The following is a 19316-nucleotide window of genomic DNA, read 5'->3' on the forward strand; positions in this document are numbered from 1 at the left end:
AAGACGAAGCATCCAGCAAAGAAAACATGAGAGCGAACATGGGGCATAGTTTAATTGTCCAGTTATAATTTACAACCAATTTCCTTTGGTGCAGATACATAGCCCTGACCAGACTACGCACGGATTGATCCCAGGATGTTACAGAAAAGATGGGGAAGTGAAAGAGAGAAAGCAAGAGGAAGAAAAAAGAAACGGGGAAAGAAAAAAAAGAAAGGAAGGAAGGAGCAGAGAGAAGTGACTTCTTGACGGAAAGAAGAAGGCAAAGAGTTCCCAGTCAGCCGAAACCAGTAAAATAACTTTACAACAAGGCTACCCGTTCATTTTTTTTGTAATATAAAAAAAAAATAAACTTAGACAGTCATTCAGTCATTGTTGTCTGTCCGTTTTACTTCTGGGCGGGGATCATGCCATCGATGGACTCTCCCTTCTCCAGCTTCTTCTCCATCTCAACCATCAGCTTGACGCCGTCAACCACCAGCTGGACCTGGTACACCTCGGAGGAGCCCAGACGGTCAGCGTTGGAGATGTCGAACACACCACCCACGGAGGCTGTGTCCACACCACCTGGGGGGGCGGACAGAGGAGTTAGACAGGATGGCGGGAACGTACCTCCATTTTGCGTTTTCCAGAAACATAAACGATCGCTTTCACCGACAGCGTCACCTCCTGTTTTTGCGTACCTGTGCCACGCTTCTGCAGACGCAGCCTGGTCAGGATCTCCTCGAACTTGGCGTGTGTGCTGAGCTTGGGCAGCTTGACGTGCACGCCACCACGCAGACCGGTTCCCAGGTTAGAGGGGCAGGTCAGGATGTAACCCAGATGCTCGTTCCACATGAAGCCGTGGTTGTGCTTCTTGAAGATCTCCTCGATCTGACCAGGCAGGATAGAAATGAGACACGCTTGAGAACCCAGGCAGGAGGGGGATGTTCTAGCCATGACCTTTGACCTGTAAATATGGGAGTGTGCATGCTTCTCTGCTTCACCTTCTGCAGACCAACACAGAAGCGCTTGAAGACCTCCTTCATGTTGCCTCCCTTCTGCATGGAGATGACACGCAGGTGATCCTCCTCGTTGACCCAGACCAGGAAGGTCTTGTTGTCGTTGTGCCTGGAGGACAAAAACGGCTCCGTTTCACTCGTCTTACTTGATGTCACGGAGGCGGTAATCTGAACACGTCGGCGCTGCTCGTAGAGACGTTCCTCCAGTTTGCTGGAGGGAACGCGACCCTTCGCTCAGCCTGATGATGTGAATTATCTGACCCACTGAGCTGCTCAGTAATGGTGTCAACACCGCGAAGGGACTTGACACAGTTCAGCAGATGTTTGAAAGCGGGAATTATCAGGGTTTTCCTTTCAGGCTTGTGAGGGGAGCAGATGGTGAATGTGGAGAAGGTTGGACGGAGCAGATGGGCAGATTTAACCCCCAACACTGGCTGTGCGCAGCCTTTGTGTTGAAACAGATGAAATTTAGATGTATTCCAAATTCAACAACAGCATTTATCTTTTGGAACAATCATGGCCGTTTCTAATCTCCCAACAGTGCCATGTGATTTCTGGAAATCATCTCATGACCCCAATTTTGCGACCTCGGGCTGTGAATCCTACTCGGATTCATTTGTTTCTCCATTCTGAGTCTTACCAGATGCCTCTGCCGTCAGGCCAGTCACGGGCCATGCCAGCGCAGGTCAGCAGGGGGGACACGGGCTTGTCAAACAGGAAGTGATCGGCGATCAGCTGCTCCTGCTCGGCGTCGGTCATGCCGTCCAGGGGGTAGTACTTCCCCTTGAACTCACCCTCCAGGCTGGACAGGGCTGACGGGAGGGAGGGGGCCAGTTATGGTCTGCTAACAAGCTAATGAGCCATTAATGTGCAGCTGCCACTGGCCCGGACACTCACCCTCAATGGACAGCTTCTCGATGGCTCTGCGCTCTCCACGGCTGTTGTGGGGGGGCAGGGTGAATCCCTTGATGCTGCGGCCGGTACGGACACGGGAGGACAGCACATAGTTGGGGTCCAGGTCATCACCACCCTGAGAGAACACGGTAGAAACACTCAGGACCCTTCCTCATCCCTGTATATTTACCGAAGGGGTGAAAAGTCAGTTGATCAACACAAAAGCGGCCCTGGTTTTCCTGGTAGGCCCTGGTAGGTTCCTGCCTCTGGAAATTTTCTGAAGTAGCTTTTTTTTTTTTTTTTTAACTGGACGGTAAAGCTGACATCAGTTCAACCAGTTATTAAAGGAGAATGGCGTTATTTTTCAGTCTGGTCCCGAATGTCCTGTGTTGGTGGTGGAAGTTGTTCTGTGCAGGTTCCTGGTCTGACGCCTCCCACAGGATCGTTCAGGGAAGTTGTTGTTGTTGTTATTATTTATTATTCATGGTTGTCTGGTTCACGCGGGGATGGAACCGCATGCTTCCATGGATCAACTTCTCACCTTCAGGTTCTCGAAGTTCAGGTCGGTCTTGTGCTTGTCGGTGGGCTTGTATCCGCCGTGACGGTCGGAGATGATGGGGTCCAGCAGTTCCTTGAAGTACTCGTAGGACTCCTCGTCACCAGCAACACAGCCCACGGTCATGATGAAGGGGTGGCCTGGGGGGACACGTGGGGGGGGGGGGGGTTAGTACGACTGTTTACTAGATTCATGTGTGGCAAAATCATCTTCTCAAACAAAACCCTCAACAACTGAAGCACAAAGTGAGCGTGTGCCATCTTGTCTTCTCCTCTATGCAGACGACTCGCTCCTTCTTACCGGGGTTGTCAACGCCAGTCTGGATGACGTCATCCACGGTGAAGCCACTGGGGGTGGACTTGCCCCTCAGCTTGCCATAGATATCCTTGGTCAGCACCTGCAGTGCACACACACACGGTGATTATAGGTCACATGATTTAATCTGTCACGGTGGTTTTAGGTGGAGCTGCAACACAGCCAAGAACACATGGTGTGTGGGGGGGTACCTTGGCCATGTGGTTGTTGTGCTGGGACAGATCAGGGTACTCGTCGTCCAAAGAGAACTTCATTTTGTAGTCGTTGTGGCAGTTCTTCGCCATGGCTGCGATTCTTACTCCGTCTGAGGGAGGAAGAGGAGACCAGGAAGAGTCATTCGGTGCTCAAGGTGTTAAATCAGAGGTGTTCTTAGTTTCTTGATCCTAACAACATGCCAGCACCACATTTCTCCTCCGACGCCCCCCCAAACGTTTCCAGTGCTTTGTCTATGAGTCTCCTGGTGAACAGGAGGCACCTTCTCACTCTGTCCATCTTTTCCGTCTGTCAACTGCGCGCTTCGGTCCCAGCGTTCTCACCAGTTTGACTGGCTGTCTCGCCACCTGTTACCCCTGCAGCGAAGATTATTAATAGTCTGCCTCCTCCTGCCCTGGACCCCCCCACCCCACCCCCACCCCCCTCCCATCTCTGCTGGGAGCTCCAGCACTCGTTTTTCCTTTCTCCTCTTTCACTCCTTCCTGCCTCAGGCTGCCTGCACAAATTTAGCGGCAGAATTCCGTCATTGTTGCCCAGAAAGAACTGCAGATGCAAAACTGCCAGTGTTGCTCCACTTAAACACTGCCAAGCAGTTTTTCTCTCTCTTTTTAGAAAATCCACAACAAAGTTGCACATTTCCTATTTCAACCTGAGAAATAAGTTTGTTTGGTTTTTTGGCAGGGGGGGGGAGGATTTTATCTCACCAGATTTCCAGTTTAACGTTCCACTGATAATCTTATTGTGGAGGTGCAGCCTCCTCCTTCATGCCATCATTTTAAAACTTAGTATTTTTGCCCATTTCAGAGCTGCAGCCTGAGAAGAAAAAGCAGCGATGAGGGAAGAAAGAGCAACTAACATCCCTCATTTGTTCAAAGACGACCTCATCAAGCACTTGATCGATGACACCAGGTACTAGGAAAAGTCAAAGCATGCATGCCTCTTGGCTCCACTGGTGACTAAGTCAAGGGCTCCTAAACTATTCACAGACACACTCGCAGTCTGTCCTGCTGGCGTCAGCAGCAGCTGCTCTGCTGTCACGACACAACTATCCCTGCTCTCAGCAGACGAGTGCTGCCAACATCCACGAAATCGAGAGCTTCAAGTCGCTGAAACATCGATCAATGCTGGTTTTAGTTGTTTGCACATCAGGAAAAATTGCAAAAACTTTCTGAATGAATCCATGTAAAAAAAAATGGAAGGACAGATTAAAAAAAAAAATCATGACCCCAAATGCTGGTTCATCAGTGGAGGAATCTGGCTGACTCAAAATGTCTTTTTAACCAGTATATAACACACATATAGCTGTTTTGCTTTTTACCTGCTTAGGAGAAAAGAAAGCGGTAACAGATCCCGGGATCAGATCCTGTCCACCAAATGTAGGGGTTGCCCAACTCTGCCAGACGACGGACGTACACATTTATACTCGGGCCTCTGCCCCTACTGGCTGCCTGCAGGCCGGGTCCCCTCCTTTGATTGGACACGCGGGGTCTTCAGTGTGCGGGTGAGTTTCTAAAAGGCAAGACAGAACCTAACACAGCGTTCAGGAGGAGAGACGAGGCAACAGCTGCAGCAGCGCAGCCCAACCTTTGCCTCCTGGCCGCCCGGTAGAAGCTGCAGAAAAAGAAATAGCAGAACATCATTTGCATCAGATATTATATGAGTGCGGCGGCGGCGGCGCACGCAACAATGTCATCGATGTCATGAGGCAGCATGGGAGGGTTCTGACCACACCATCAAAAGCCATGGGGCTTTTTTAATATTTAAATTAAAAAGATATGTTATTCATGATATTTTTAAAATGATTTCCTCTGAAGAGTGAGCAGAAATGCATTTATCTCAGTTTTGTTTCATGTATCGTGTATCGTGTATCGTGTAGAAATATACTCAAGCTGGCTGGTCGCACTTCATCCAGCTTCGGGCTTCTCATTTATTTGCTAACTGGAGTCTATACGTGTGAGTTTTGTGTTACGGCTCTCAGTTTAAAATGTATATTAGTACATAGTGACAAGCTGTCCAACCACAAGAGCTTTGGCAAGTCAGTCGAGCCGGAGCGGAACACTAATGTCTTTTTATAAGTGAAAACACGTGAGCTATTTGAAGAGCGCAGCCGCCTCAGAATGTAAACCTCAGTTTACGTCGTGGTGCTTTGCTGTCCGCAGAACTCAAATCATCCAAAACTCTGCCTGAACACTTGAAGGTGAATGGGGATTTTTCGGTGACTCCGTCAGATAGACTTGCAAACGACGGCCCCACCAAAGTCTCACACTTGGAATAAAAGACAACAACAAAAATGTCATAAATGCACCAAAAAAGCATGGAACTACCAATAAAAGATCAAAAGGGAAAGGAAAGATGCAAGTAGACGAAAAGAGTTTAAATAGTTTTTCTTTAAATATTTTAAAAGAGGGGATGTGCTGAAGTGCTGAGGCCATTAAGAGATTTATAAATGATCACAAGAACCTCAGAAGTCATGCTGGCATCAATCTGTGTGAAATGCCAAGTTCCTGCTCACCGCCGGTTCTACCCAGAGACTGTTCTGACTCTGTTCTGACTCTGTTCTGACTCTGAATTGTAAAAGCTTGAGTCGAGCTCTGTGCCAGCGTGACTACGCCTCACTGGTAATGTGATAGACCTCAGTAACCTACCGGCGGACATATTGAATCTCACTCACACCATGTGACTGAGGGGAAAGTGTGGGGGTGACACAGGGAGCAGCTCAACTTCTGCTCCCAAAACACAACAGAGATCTTCAATCTAGTGTGTTGTGTTCACAGCGGCATACGATAACGACTCTGTACGCATGCGTATGCAACAGTGTTGCATATAAACATGACTAATATGTAATATTTTGCATTTCAAAATGGGCCAAATCCCGAATTTTTGGTCAGAAAGTGTTTTGTGAGGAGTAAACCATTTGTCTTGGTAAACATTAAACCTCAAAGGAACATTAATTGAAATATTAAAAGGTTCTGTAAAGGTTAAATTGAAATATTTTCTTTGAGATCATTAGAACCTGTGGCTAATGTAAGCCAATGTTTGTGGGAGCTTTCTCTGCTGGCTAGGAACAGCTGCACTGACGGCTAGCTGCCATGATAGCAGCTAGTCGGTCATGTGTCTGGTATCTGTGCGTCAGTGCTTCTGCAAGGGTGAGATTTTTTTGGGGGGTTGTAGCGTATAAGTTTGCTCTTTTGCCTCGAGGCAGGAGCACAAGGTCGGTTTACCTGTGGGATGTCACCAAAAAGATCCTGCACACACACTGACAAAAGCTACAGAAACGTTTAGACTCTCATATGTGGGTATTTGAAGCTGAGTGTGCCTGCACTGCAGCTAGCAGCTAGCCACTAGCATGCATTCGTAGCATTGTTGTGTCAAGCTGTGTGCAAAATAAAAATAAACAGCATTTCTGGTTTAGCAGCACTGTGGTGGCTAAGTGACAAGTTTCCATCGTTGTCTGTCACGTCTGTGCTGAGGTGTCCCACAAGGCGCTCATCTTGGCCCACTGGTACGTTATTCGCACCTGATAATGTAAATCATGTATTGATTCTGGGATTAACGATGATTGGCTCTACGTACTGCGCAAACCAGCAATTATCAGTTCCTGTGATGGAGATTCTGCAACGTTCTGTAAGGTGCAAGACTTAGTAGAAGAACATCTGGTAGTGAGCGCAGGTTGTTCCTCAGGTGGGTTTCACTTTCTCAGGTGTGGCGTCATCATCCACAGTTATGATGTGATATTTCCAAGTTAATCGTGCTGGTAGTTGTGTTTTGCTCTGTGAACACATGATTGGTCACAGACTTGTTACCATCAGAACCAGTCGAGAACCTGAAATAATGAACCAGCTATGAAATACACAGACATTGAAAGAGAATCTAGCCTTTTCTTGAGGATGCTTCACATCTGAAACTAGACACTAAATGCTTTAAATTAGCATTCGTGGCCATCCATCCATTTCTACCTCTCATCCTGTTAAGGGTGGTGGGGGGTGGAGCCTATCCCAGCAGCCTTCAGTTGAGAGGTGGGGTTCACCCTGGACGGGTCACCAGTCCATTGCAGGCCATCGCATAGAGACAGACAACCGTTGGCTCTCACAGTCGTACCTACAGTCAATTTAGAGTCCTCCACTACATCCTTTACCACCAACGCCAGTCAATATGAATCAAAGGTCACGTAGGCCGACGTGCGATATGTGCTGTATGTCTCTCACCCATTCAGACCAGCTACTTCTCTAGGTCGTATGCCATCATGGCACCGAGCCAGTATCCCACTTTAGACTTGTCACTGTATCCCCCACCCCACCCCACCCCCAACACCACACACACACACACACACACACACACACACACCCATGCCGCCACCATCACCACCCCCCAACCACTGAGTGAAATAACCCCACAACCCTGCAGCTGCCTGGGGCAACTGGCACCAAGGACACTTATATAACCAGGAACACGGAGTGAATCATTTGTCCAGTTTCTCATCAGACTGGGATGATGTATAAAACAATTAGAGAGTTGATTGGTTTTTACGGATTTAGGGAGTTAAAAAAAAAGACATGATATTGAACAAAATCTATGCTGTGTGTTGTGGTAAAACTGTCGGGGGGGACAGAGAGGTGGATGTATGATGCGTTCACAAGATTATTGAGTTTGTGAGGGCATGGATGCCGGTGCACAATAACCTTCAGGATTGCTTGGCACGGTCGCGATACGGGACACGTTGTATATGGACACTGTTGCTGTATCTGTACGGGTTATATGTTTTATATGTCGTTCCTGTGGAAAGTGCAGAGCATTGACAAGCATGGAGTTTTATCAAACTATAACAGAATTGATGGTAATCTGCTGTCAATCATAGAGATCCAGTCCTGATTCCTCTCTATAAACACAGCTTCCTGTGTGGGCGGGGCCTGCTGCGTGAGTCACAGCTGTTTGCTCACACGTCGCTGCTCTGATTCTGTTCCTGTGTAGTTTTGGCTTTTTACCTCCGTACTTCCACCTCGGCTGACGGGATTCCTTCAAATTTGGCACCAAAGTCCACCGGGATTGATGGATGAACTGAAAAGATTTTGGCGGTCAAAGGTCAAGGCACACATCGCTGAGGCATCCAGTGTTTCATCTGACATGTATGTAGAGTTTTAATCAAATATCTTGGGTCACCTGTTTTCTTTATTTTCATTCTCATGTATTTAACGTCTATTTATACTGGTAAATTGAGTGAGATGCTGAGTCTCGTTCTCCAGAGAGACCTGACCCCTGACCTCCTGACCGTACATCACTTCGTCTTCAAGTGGGAGGAGCAATTCTCCTGAGGTGATCTCTCATTGGCCCATAAAACAAAAACTCAAACGCCCCCCAGGAACCACGCTGGACAGCTTCAGGTCCTGCTGCAGGAGGTTGCAGGCTCCTTATTCTTGTTCCCCGGCTCGAGGCCTGGTGTGTGAACAGATTGCATAAAAACTACCAGACTGGGAGGGTGGGAACATGGGCCACGGAAGACCGGCTACATTTTTGATCAAACTTGATTCCATCCAGTCAATAAGATCTGATCAAACGTGACTGAACTCACTCACTCACTCACGTTCCCTCCTCACAGATCATTTGTGACATTTTTAGGAGGAAACTAAAGAGGGGACATTTTAAAACGGCTTTATTATCCACGTTTTGAGACCACAAATGATTTCAGATACCATCAGATGTCCCTAACAGCAGAAGCCCTGTGACTCCTGGTCCTCAGCCTGGACCAGGGACCTGCGAGCGCTGACGTTTGACTCAAGGCATGCAAACGGTAGTCCAGATGCAAACTGACATGGTCAAGACCCACGTTTGAGGGCTGAGAAGGGAAATAAATCGGTCCGATTCTGGAAATATTTCTGGGGATTAAAAAGTAACTGAGCGTCCCTTTCTGATCCAAAAGTACTTGGTACCAGACGCTGAGCCAGAGAACCAAGAGGAGGTTCAATAGTCATAACTTCTTAAGCTCAAGCACTCGTAGGCAGGTCTGTCATAAAGGAGACCCCAGGGAGTCGTGGCAGCCGGGACTCGGGGCACTCACACCTTCCTGGCATTCCTCGGATGTGACCTAGACCTGGACTCGCTGTGTTAGACATACAAGTCCTGAGCGAGATCAGGAAAAAACATGTTAGCAGTTTAAGAAGTCTCCAAATAGACTCAGGCATCTGTAAAACGACTCTGGACATGTGTTCGTGTTCGGGGCGTCACGTGGGAGGAAGAGTTGTAACGGAAGGGTCAGGGCTGACAAAGAGGTGAGGGACAGGCTGGACTTACGCAACACACAACCAGTGTTCGTGCAGACAATTCTGTTTCTGTAATTTAAAATTTGATGAGCACTTGTTTTTATCATCCCTCCGCATGCAAACATCTAGACGCATTGACGAGTAGGCAGTTGGTCAATGAAAGTAAGAAAAAAACAGTTACCGTTCCAGTTAATCAAGAAAGAAAGAAAACAACAACATTTATGGAAGTTTGGGGTTAAAGTTTCACGTAAGGCAGCTTTAATAAACATGTATTTTCCGTGTGTGAGGTGAGAGGCTCTGCAGGTACGGTGGGACCTCTGTGAATGGGTTGGTGGATCACAATGAGGCTGCAGAGTGACAGCAGAGACGCGCGGCTCAATGTGTTTGCTGTGCTCCCCCGTTGACTTTCAGCTGGAGTTTCTGTTTGTTGCACGGTTCAAACAGCAGTTTTAGCTTGTCAGCAGGAAATCAAAGCACTTTCAGAGGATGGCAGTGGCCAGCAGCCATCCCGGCTGCTCCGTACTGGAGTGGTTTGATATGAAAAGATGTTATTTCCATCACTCGTGGAGACGAAGGTGTTCGGGGTTCTTCCTCACCCCCTGCTCCCGTGAACCAGACCAGCCTGGTAGCTCTGCTTCATCCTGACCTCAAACCACCTCGGTGGAGTATCGGCTTTTTCACAGAGTGAAGAGATTTATTGAAATCAAGAGATCCCGCAGCAGGATGCGCCTCTGCAATGGTGCAGCAGACTCGTCGGAGTTTTTATTGTTCGGTTCTGGATTTGTCGGGTTTTGTGACGAGGGTCTCCCGCTGAAACGCGAGCTGCTCATGAGGAAGGGTGGTTGTGGCGGTGAACTGAGGTTTTCTATCTTTAGTGTTGCCTCGCCAGGTCCTCTGCTCTCAAATGCCAGCTCCCCCTGATTGAATTGCATCGACTCAGCTGTCAGTCCATCTTCCCTCCTTCCTGCCCTCCATTCAATCATCTGCTCATCCTGCTTTAGTTCACAGCCCCTGAGAAGACGGGATAATGGGCACAGACGTTTTTATTGACATTCATGGCAGACGGGCGGGGGGGCAGAGAAGTTATACCTCATTCATGTGTGATGTCATTTCCTCCCCCCTCCCCTTGATGTCACATGTACGATAAAAACACTAGATGTCTTTTGTTATTGAAGAAAACATCCATAAAGACCTTAAGACACTGAACTCCTACACTGATGGAACCTGACAGTGAGTTAACTGAGTTTAAAAATTTGTAGCATGGTACTGAACAGATCCCTGACTCTGTGTGTGTGTGTGTGTGTGTGTGTGTGTGTGTGTGTGTGTGTGTGTGTGTGATATTGTGATATTGTTCATACAATTCTCTTTGTCCAGACAGCTGTAATGTGTTTCAACCCTGCTGATGTCTCCTCTGATGCGTTTGGGTTCTTCTGCCCTGCTTCTGTAGTGAGAACATTCGAGAACGTAACTGATTATCAGGGAGCGGCTCGAGCGTCGCCACCTCAGGTTCAGGTGAGGATATGTGGAGGGGGAATGTCCTCATAAAGATAGAGTTTAAATGTGTGTGTGCATGTTGTGTAATTCTGCAGTCATGCGGGCCTGCTTACAAGTACTGTATGTTCATGCAGTTATGGCCACCATGCACACCTGTGCAGCCCCCCACGCATACACACACACACACACGCACACACACACACACACACACACACGCACGCACGCACGCACGCACACACACACACACACTCACACACACACACACGCACGCACGCACGCACACACACACGCACACACACACACACACTCACATACACACACTCACACACACACACTCACACACACATACACTCACACACACACACTCACACACACATACACACACGCACACACACCCGTGCACACACACACACACACGTGCACACACACACATACACACACGTGCACACACACGCACACATACACACGCGCACACACACGCACACATACACACGCGCTCACACACACACTCACACACACATACACATACACATACACACACATACACACACGTGCACACACACTCACACACACACACACACACGCATGACTGCAACCCCTCGCTGTCATTCCTTCCTACTCTCAGCTGTCTGTTGGCCATCAGCAGCTGTGTTGTGTCACTGGTGTTAAGTCCCAAAGTCCTGCTGCATCTCTCAGGACACACACACACACACACACACACACACACACACACACACACACACACACGAAGGAATTCATTAATACAATGAAGCAGTCCTAAGTGTCTAATCCTGACCCTAGACTGAAACTAATCCCAATCTAAAACCAATCAGAGGTGATTCAGAAATGTGACGGACGCCCCCTGAAGAGTCACTTCCTGTAACTGAGCCCCGCCCCTTTGGGAGGCCGGTGGCGGGGTCCTGATTCTAGGCACTCTGATGGGTGAAGTGAGGGTGGCTCAAACCAGGCTGGACAAAAAAACAGATTAGTTTTGGGGGGGGGGGGGGATTTTGACCTCTGAAGCTGATCATTCATGTACACATTTACCAACATCTGTTTGAACTGCAATATTTGACAGATGTCACAACCAAAATTGATACATGATTCTAACTTAGTAGGTAATTAACTTTAAATCAGCCAAAACTTATAAATTGATTCCTTTTTGTTTCCAGCTAAACTCGTGAAGGAGGCGGTGGGAGAGGGAGCCCCCGCTGGCGGGCGCCATCGTTGCTGTTCCCAAGGGAATAGGAATCTTTTCACTGCAACACATGAACAAATGAAGTGGTTTCTATTTTCTGCTGCAAGGTCAGAGGTTAAGGAGACAATGACCTTTGACCTACTCATCTTTACCCAGTCCTCGTTCGTCTGCCTTGTCATGTCTTATGAGGTGTTTAAGGTTATTACTTTGAGTCTGTGGGGGACGTTTTAAAGTAACATGGCGGCTTTTACTTAAGCACTTAATATCCATCATCTTTAGGGCCCCAGACCCTGAATGAACAGCTGGCTGCTAGTTAGCGTAGCTGCTACAACACCAGAGGTGCATTGGATGACTTTTCTCTGCTGATCGTTAGCGTTCGTTGCAGCTACGCTAGCTATCCATACCTTGTACTTTATACTTTTGAGTACTTGTTCGAGCCTGTGCTTCTTTATTTCTACTTGGGACATAAATGTAAGTACTTTTACTGTGATCTGTTTTCATTGTTCATGATGTATTCAGTTGCAGTAAAGTCTGCAGTAACAAAATTCAGTTTGGTCGAGGTTGGAGCTCGGAGCAGCATCTGGCTGATGTGGGTGTTATGTTACACGCTGAGTCAAGAAGCTGCTGGTCGCTTCCCTCGCGCTGGTTTCAAGGGGTTTAGTGAGCAGCAGAGGTAGGAGGTACCGGGCTAGCAGGGACCTGGAGGAGTGTCCCCAGAGACCGGTGACCTTATATGGCTGCGCCCTGCCAGCTCGCCCGGCCATCAGTTGCTGGTGCCTCTCTGCTACCTGACAGCTGAGCCCCCCCGTCAACCAGCTCATATAACTGACACATGCAACTGAACACACACACACACACACACACACACACACCCTGCTGGCTGGGCTAGCCTCTCTTCATTTTTAGGAGCCTCTTCAGTGCTCTTTCAGCTGCGCCTCTCATCCTGAAGGCAGCGTCCCGCCGCAGTCACAGGTTTTGGCTTCTTGGATGAGAAGCCAAACATTTCCGATCCAACTGAAACGGTCCACTTGACCACGACGCGGCACGCCAGAGGCAGCGTGACCTTCAGGTCAGCAGATCTTAGCACGGATGGCGTTTGTGAGGCTTCGGGAGTGTTTATGGTTTCATCTCCGAGAGAGACAACTTCCATCAAGACGAACTTCACCACCCCCCTGGGAGCAGACTGACGCTGCCCCGTGGTGCACGGGACACTTCCTGCGTCCACCAGGTGGCACTAGAGAACACACACTCGCTTCAAAGACAAAACAGTGTTATTTTGATGTTTTTACTTCCAGTAACCACTTGGTGGCGCTACAAAATGAGAAAAAGTATCGTCCATTTGATGAAGTACCAGCAGACATCGTCTCATACAGAGCAGGACAGCCCAAAATGAGGCCCTGGACCCAAATGTGGCCCAACGGAAAACCTCACCAGCTTATTATTGATTTATGATTATCGCTCATTGAAACTTGAATGACCTGAAACAAATCACAAGCCAGCACACAGCAAACAGCTGGGGCACTCAAACTGAATAGAGATGGTTCAGCAGTGGTTTTGATTTTCACTTGATACTTAAAAATATAATCATGATATCATTGTGGGAGAAAACACAAATCAGTCCTTTCAAATTATTTTTTCAGAAGATAAAAAGTTCTTGTTGAGCTTCATTTACATTTGTAGAATTAAAAAAATATATTTTTGGAATTTTAGATTGAACGTTCTTGAAGTGGGCACCTTTGTTTTTATTTTTAGTCTTTTTTAAAAATAAAGTATTGTTATGTAGTGTTATTATGTAATTAATACATAATTAATAGTAGGCAGCAGCTGCCTCCTCTCCCCAGAAGCCAGGTGGCCTCATCCGGGTGGCCCAGCCCCGCTGCCGCAATGGATGATGGGAAAAATGGGATCAGGTAAGCTCCCCACAAGTGCGACAAGCGTCTATGACATGCCCGCACACTTACAGGAAGTCTTGATACTTTGCCTTCAGAATAAAAGTACGGGTTTTAAGAATAAAGGAAACTATTTACGACAGGTTAACATTGATTTCTACAGCAGAAATGCTTCAACGTATCAATAAATCATAAAAAAGGTTTAGGGGGCGGCCCGGTGGAGCAGTGGTCCTCCCTGTGGCCCCCCATCAAGAAGGTTGTGGGTGGAGCCCCGGCTGCAGCACGGGGTCTTTCTGGGTGAGTCTCCATGTTCTCCCTGTTCCTGCTGGGTTCTCTCTGGTACTCCAGCTTCCTCCACAGTCCAAAGACATCAAGAGGGACCAGGTTAATCCAGACTCTAAATTGACCGTAGGCGTGGCTGGGAGAGCCAATGGTTGTCTGTCTCTATGTGTTGGCCCTGCCATGGACTGGTGACCTGTCCAGGGGGAAGGCTGCTGGGATAGGCTCCTCCCCCACCACCCTCAACAGGAGGAGAGGGGGAACATGGATGGATGGAGGGATGGAAGATGGAGGGATGATGTAGTTTTACTTTTGCTGAAAGATCATTTTGTCAAAAGATGCCCTTGATTTAAGAAACAGACTCAAAATCACTGGAGTGATTAATAACGTCTGGATAATAAAGCACAGTGTTAAGAAGTGAGACAAACACCAGGGTAACAATCGCAACACACACATCTGACAACAAACACAACACACACACATCTGATAACAAACACAACACACACATATCTGATAGCAAACACACACACACATCTGATAGCAAACATCTTTAGAGGCTGGTGATTAATGAGGGTCTCTTGATGATGCTAGCACTGTCATATAAGCATCTTCTATATGTAAGAATATTTCTACGTACTGCAGTAATATTTTATGTAATAACAAGGATTCAGTGTGCTGAAGGTATATGTTATTGTTTTGTGAAAATCCTCTCAAAATCCTCCAAGTTCAGATCATAATAATCTTAATGTTTTTTTCTCCAATGTGTAATTAAGTTATAATGAATGTAATATTCGTTTTCCTACTTAAATAAATTTGAGTGGTTGGAGTTTTCCACTTCGACCCTCATCATTTTGTGCCGACGAGGACAGTTTTTTTGTATTAAGTCCATGTGATTGAAACTATATTTTCACTCGAGTGCAGAACTTCAGTACTTTATTGTCCTCCAGTCGATGAAGTATCACATACAAATGTTTGACAGTCTTTAGAAATGTTGGTTAAATGACACTTATGATTCTTTAGTCTAGAGTATAATGAGATGGAAGGATGAGTTGGGAAAGTAACAGGAAGAAGCGCAGGAATATCACGCACACAAATAATCACAAAATGTTTGATGGTGACTCAGTGAAAGAAACATTTACTTTCGCCTGTTATTAAATTATTTACATTGAGCCAACGAATAAAATAAAATTTCATGTGACTGATAGCCTCATTTTTTTTAATTATCCCGAGTTCCTAGGCTTTTACTTTGAAAGGCGAAATCCGGAAGCCACTGCTAGCTGCTACTAACTTGATGCTCGCGTCTTGGGATGACAGCGAGCGAGTGGAGGAGGCAGCAGGTGGATGAAGTCCTGCTCGGAGGAGTTTTTCCTGTCCCACCTGTCCAACTTCCAATAAACTCAGCTGTTCGTGTGCGGCTACGTCATCAGACGTTCATCAATAATCACTCTAATTATTAAACATCGCCTCCGCGTGCGCTGAAGGGCGAGCAACGGTGGCGCCGGGGCTTAGCAGGTAGGCTAAAAATAACTTGTCTGTGGACGTGGAAATGAAGCCCGCGTTTGTTTGTGTTTACATGCCGCCGGAGACGTTCAGCAGACCGGCGAGCTCCCCCTCATCCACCCTGGACACCTGCTGCTCGGACACCGGGGACGAGCCCGAGTGTCTCCTTGTGTGACGCAGCCGTCGTGAAGTCAGCCCAGATATTCGGGTTTTGACGGTTATTTTTCTCCTTATATGTCCAATGAAAGTGGAGTTTGTTTCCGGTGAGCGAGGCGAGGCCTGCGCCGCCCACCGTAAACAAACCTCATGGAGACGGCCGGTGCGCGCGTCTCTCCATCTTTGTGAGGACTCTGCGTTGACTTTCCTGCTTTGTGAGGACAGCTGACTAGTTGGCCTTTGAGACTGCACATTTGATTGGTGACCAGTTGGTGCTCTTAACATTTGTGTCATGCATTTACCACGGAACGACTGTGGTACGATAAATAAAACATTTTAGATGCAGCGACAAACCCCAACCTCCCTTGGTCCTGGTTTTGTTGTTCTTCAATGGTGATAATGTCGTTGCTCCAGAATCGTGGGGTTCAAGAGCTGAGTAGAGGTAGAACAAGCAGCTCATAAATTGACTTTCATCAGCTGCTTCATGGTAAAGAAATACAAAAACCAAATATATTCAAACTCTTTTATTCTTATAATAATGTTAATACAAATAAAAAGATGGTATTCTGTGTTTGATACAGAGCTGATTAGCTGATAATGAGTAAATGAATGTGTTTTCCAGCTGTTGGCACCGTTCTGCTTCTCACACACATCTGGGTTCTGTTCTCAGGTTGAGAGAGAAGGAACCTCCGAAGTATCGGCATGTTGTCTGCGGACGAGATTCTGTGTAGCACGCAGCAGGTGATTGCCGGGCTGGAGGCGCTGAGGGGGGAGAACCGCAGTCTGCTGGAGAGCCTGCAGGAGGCGGCGGAGAGCCTGATGACGGTGGACAGCAGCAGCGTGGAGCAGGAGAAGAGTGGCATCATCCGCCAGTCACTGGAGAGGATAGAGCTGGGGCTGAGCGAGGCGCAGGTGAGAGTCCCAGAGAGTCGAGCTAAAGCTGATTACAAATAGTGATGTAAAAGAAAGGAAAAAGGACTTTGGCGTTTGCGTCACATGTGATGATGTGTGTCATCTCTGCAGGTGATGATGGCGTTGTCGGCTCACCTGGGATCCCTGGAGGCAGAAAAACAGAAGCTGCGAGCTCAGGTGAGAGTCAGGCAATGTGAAGAAGAGGACGGAATATGAGACGAAGAGCAACAGACAGCTACTCTACATCCTATCGTCTCCATCTTGTCTCTGCCTCCTCAGGTGCGGCGTCTCTGTCAGGAGAACCAGTGGTTGAGGGATGAGCTCGCCGGGGCTCAGCAGCGGCTGCAGGACCGGGAGCAGGAGGTGGTGACCCTGGAGGAGCAGAACCGACACCTTCAGTTCATGTCATCCATCCGTAAATATGACCAGGACGAGCCGATGGCGGTGAGGAGTCACACACACACACACACACACACACACATGTTCATGCACATTCAGGAGGAGCTTCGTTACGTCACCAGCCATCTGGATACCGACGTAGTCGAAGAAACCTTGTGAGACGATGAGGAGCCAAAGTTAAAGTGATTTTAGGAAGCTAGAAGAGTTCAACCACAAGCTAACTAGCATGCGCTGCTAACGGGCATTAGCTTGGGTGCTGTTTTCATGCTGAAGGCGAGATCACGCCGCTCCAGGAGATGTTTGTTTGTGACTGATCCAGGATTATACCTGACAGGACGGACTAACTCAAAAACACGAGAAAAAAAATGGAAGTCCTGAGGGAATATTTAATGAACTCAGGAGGATTTAGTCGTAGGAAGCTGGAATGCTGAGGATCTCATCACTCATCCGCAGTCGTGCTCCTGTTTCTCCCTCAGGATGACAGAGACACGCCCTCCACCAAGGAGTCTCTGGACGACCTCTTCCCCGCTGACGATGAGGAGCAGTCACAAAGTGAGACTCGGCGGGTTTGTGTGTGTGTTTACGGCGTCCGTGACATCACAGTGAGTTCAGAGTCAAACAACATATTCGTCACAGATGGTCTTGACAAACATGGCGACCTCATGCTTCCTCACCGTCGACTGAGTCGCCGTCCTCGGCCGGTCCTAGCGGCTGGTGATGTTTTCACTCTTCACACACTGCGACAACATTTCAAGCTCCGATGTGACATTTTGAGCGTCTACGTCACTCGCAGTATTAGCGAGTGTGTCACATGTGCCGGAGCGTCTATTCCAGGCGAACATGTCACGTTTCATCCAGCTGGACAACAGCGCCATCTGTCCCTAAAATGAGTCTCGCTGGATTTGGGTTGAACCTTCTTAACTCAGTAGCCGAGTAGTAGCATTTAGTCAGGAACAGTCAGCCTCAACTGCACACACACACACACACACACACACACACACACACACACACCTACACACGTCACGTATGATGCGAGGGTCATGTATGACTAGTGATTCTATGTCAGACCTCATAAGTATGTTCAGGAAGTCTCACTGTCAGCCTCGCTAATACTGCAGCATTTACTGGGGGAACAAATCTACAACCACACCTGCTCCGACTGCTGTTCCCTGTTGCCCGCGGTAACTAAGATGCTGTTAAAAAAATGTCACCTTTTTCTCCAGAACTTTAATTGCAGACTTGGTATCCAAATATCTGTTCTTGTGAATTCGGAACTGTCGGTTTCCAGGGGGTTTGTCTACTTTACTCGAGTCGTCGTGGAAACGTTGAGATGTGGCGAGCCACCGGAGGAGAGAAGCTGAGACTGCCTGATTCAGACGGAGGATAAACAGCCAGCAGCAGACAAACAGAAGGATTTATTTAATATTGTGGGTCCTGCTTGTCTCGGAATAGAGTCATACAGCTGGAAGTTAATCAGTCTCCTATAATCAATCTATAATCAATCTATAGTCGATCTATAATCAATCTATAATCGATCTATAATCCATCTATAATCAATCTATAATCCATCTATAATCCATCTATGATCAATCTATAATGGTCAATCTATAATCCATAATCCATCTATAATCCATCTATAATCAATCTATAATCGTCAATCTATAATCATCCATAATCCATCTATAATCAATCTATAATCCATCTATAATCCATCTATGATCAATCTATAATCGTCAATCTATAATCCATAATCCATCTATAATCCATCTATAATTCATCTATAATCCATCTATAATCCATCTATAATCAATCTATAATCAATCTATAATCAATCTATAATCGTCAATCTATAATCATCCATAATCCATCTATAATCCATCTATAATCCATCTATAATTCATCTATAATCCATCTATAATCAATCTATAATCCATCTATAATCAATCTATAATCGTCAATCTATAATCATCCATAATCCATCTATAATCAATCTATAATCCATCTATAATCCATCTATAATCTTCAATCTATAGTCAATCTATAGTTGATCTATAATCCATCTATAATCAATCTATAATCCATCTATAATCAATCTATAATCGTCAATCTATAATCGATCTATAATCAATCTATAATCGATCTATAATCGTCAATCTATAATCGGTCTATAATCCATCTATAATCCATCTATAATTCATCTATAATCCATCTATAATCCATCTATAATCAATCTATAATCGTCAATCTATAATCGATCTA

The 19316-nt window shown here is 46.8% G+C and overlaps 3 protein-coding genes and 1 long non-coding RNA gene across 5 annotated transcripts in view; 3 read left to right on the forward strand and 1 right to left on the reverse strand.

Moving 5' to 3' along the window:
• Nucleotides 1–332, forward strand: part of mark4b (MAP/microtubule affinity-regulating kinase 4b) — a 52027-nt gene extending 51695 nt beyond the window's left edge. Inside the window, exon 18 of one of the 2 annotated variants that reach the window (XR_015118223.1) lies at nt 95–332. The gene's annotated coding sequence lies outside the window, so the exon portion shown is untranslated. The remainder of the gene's footprint in view (nt 1–94) is intronic. The other variant, XM_086216831.1, reaches the window with a different exon arrangement.
• ckmb (creatine kinase, muscle b) lies at nt 35–4427 on the reverse strand. Its single transcript, XM_086216838.1, has 9 exons — nt 4295–4427; nt 2955–3067; nt 2749–2845; nt 2434–2588; nt 1896–2028; nt 1639–1810; nt 984–1107; nt 681–870; nt 35–564 (listed from the first exon to the last, which is right to left on the reverse strand). Exons 2-9 carry the CDS (start codon nt 3045–3047, stop codon nt 386–388), a joined length of 1143 nt encoding a protein of 380 aa, XP_086072964.1. The 5' UTR covers nt 3048–3067; nt 4295–4427; the 3' UTR covers nt 35–385.
• On the forward strand, nt 4307–12160 carry LOC147255129 (uncharacterized). Its single transcript, XR_015118224.1, has 4 exons — nt 4307–4477; nt 7945–8099; nt 10678–10742; nt 11897–12160. It is a non-coding gene; the product is annotated as an uncharacterized LOC147255129 (long non-coding RNA).
• Nucleotides 12161–15390: 3230 nt separating this feature from the next.
• Nucleotides 15391–19316, forward strand: part of klc3 (kinesin light chain 3) — a 9808-nt gene continuing 5882 nt past the window's right edge. Inside the window, exons 1-5 of the mRNA XM_086216839.1 lie at nt 15391–15602; nt 16417–16658; nt 16770–16835; nt 16938–17102; nt 17534–17609. Coding sequence (XP_086072965.1) covers nt 16449–16658; nt 16770–16835; nt 16938–17102; nt 17534–17609 — 517 coding nt within the window. The 5' untranslated portion in view covers nt 15391–15602; nt 16417–16448. The remainder of the gene's footprint in view (nt 15603–16416; nt 16659–16769; nt 16836–16937; nt 17103–17533; nt 17610–19316) is intronic.

The sequence above is a fragment of the Aulostomus chinensis genome, chromosome 10 (genome assembly GCF_037954235.1).
Source record: "Aulostomus chinensis isolate RoL2024-O1b breed Wild chromosome 10, RoL_Achi_v1.0, whole genome shotgun sequence".
Taxonomy (NCBI): Eukaryota; Metazoa; Chordata; class Actinopteri; order Syngnathiformes; family Aulostomidae; genus Aulostomus; species Aulostomus chinensis.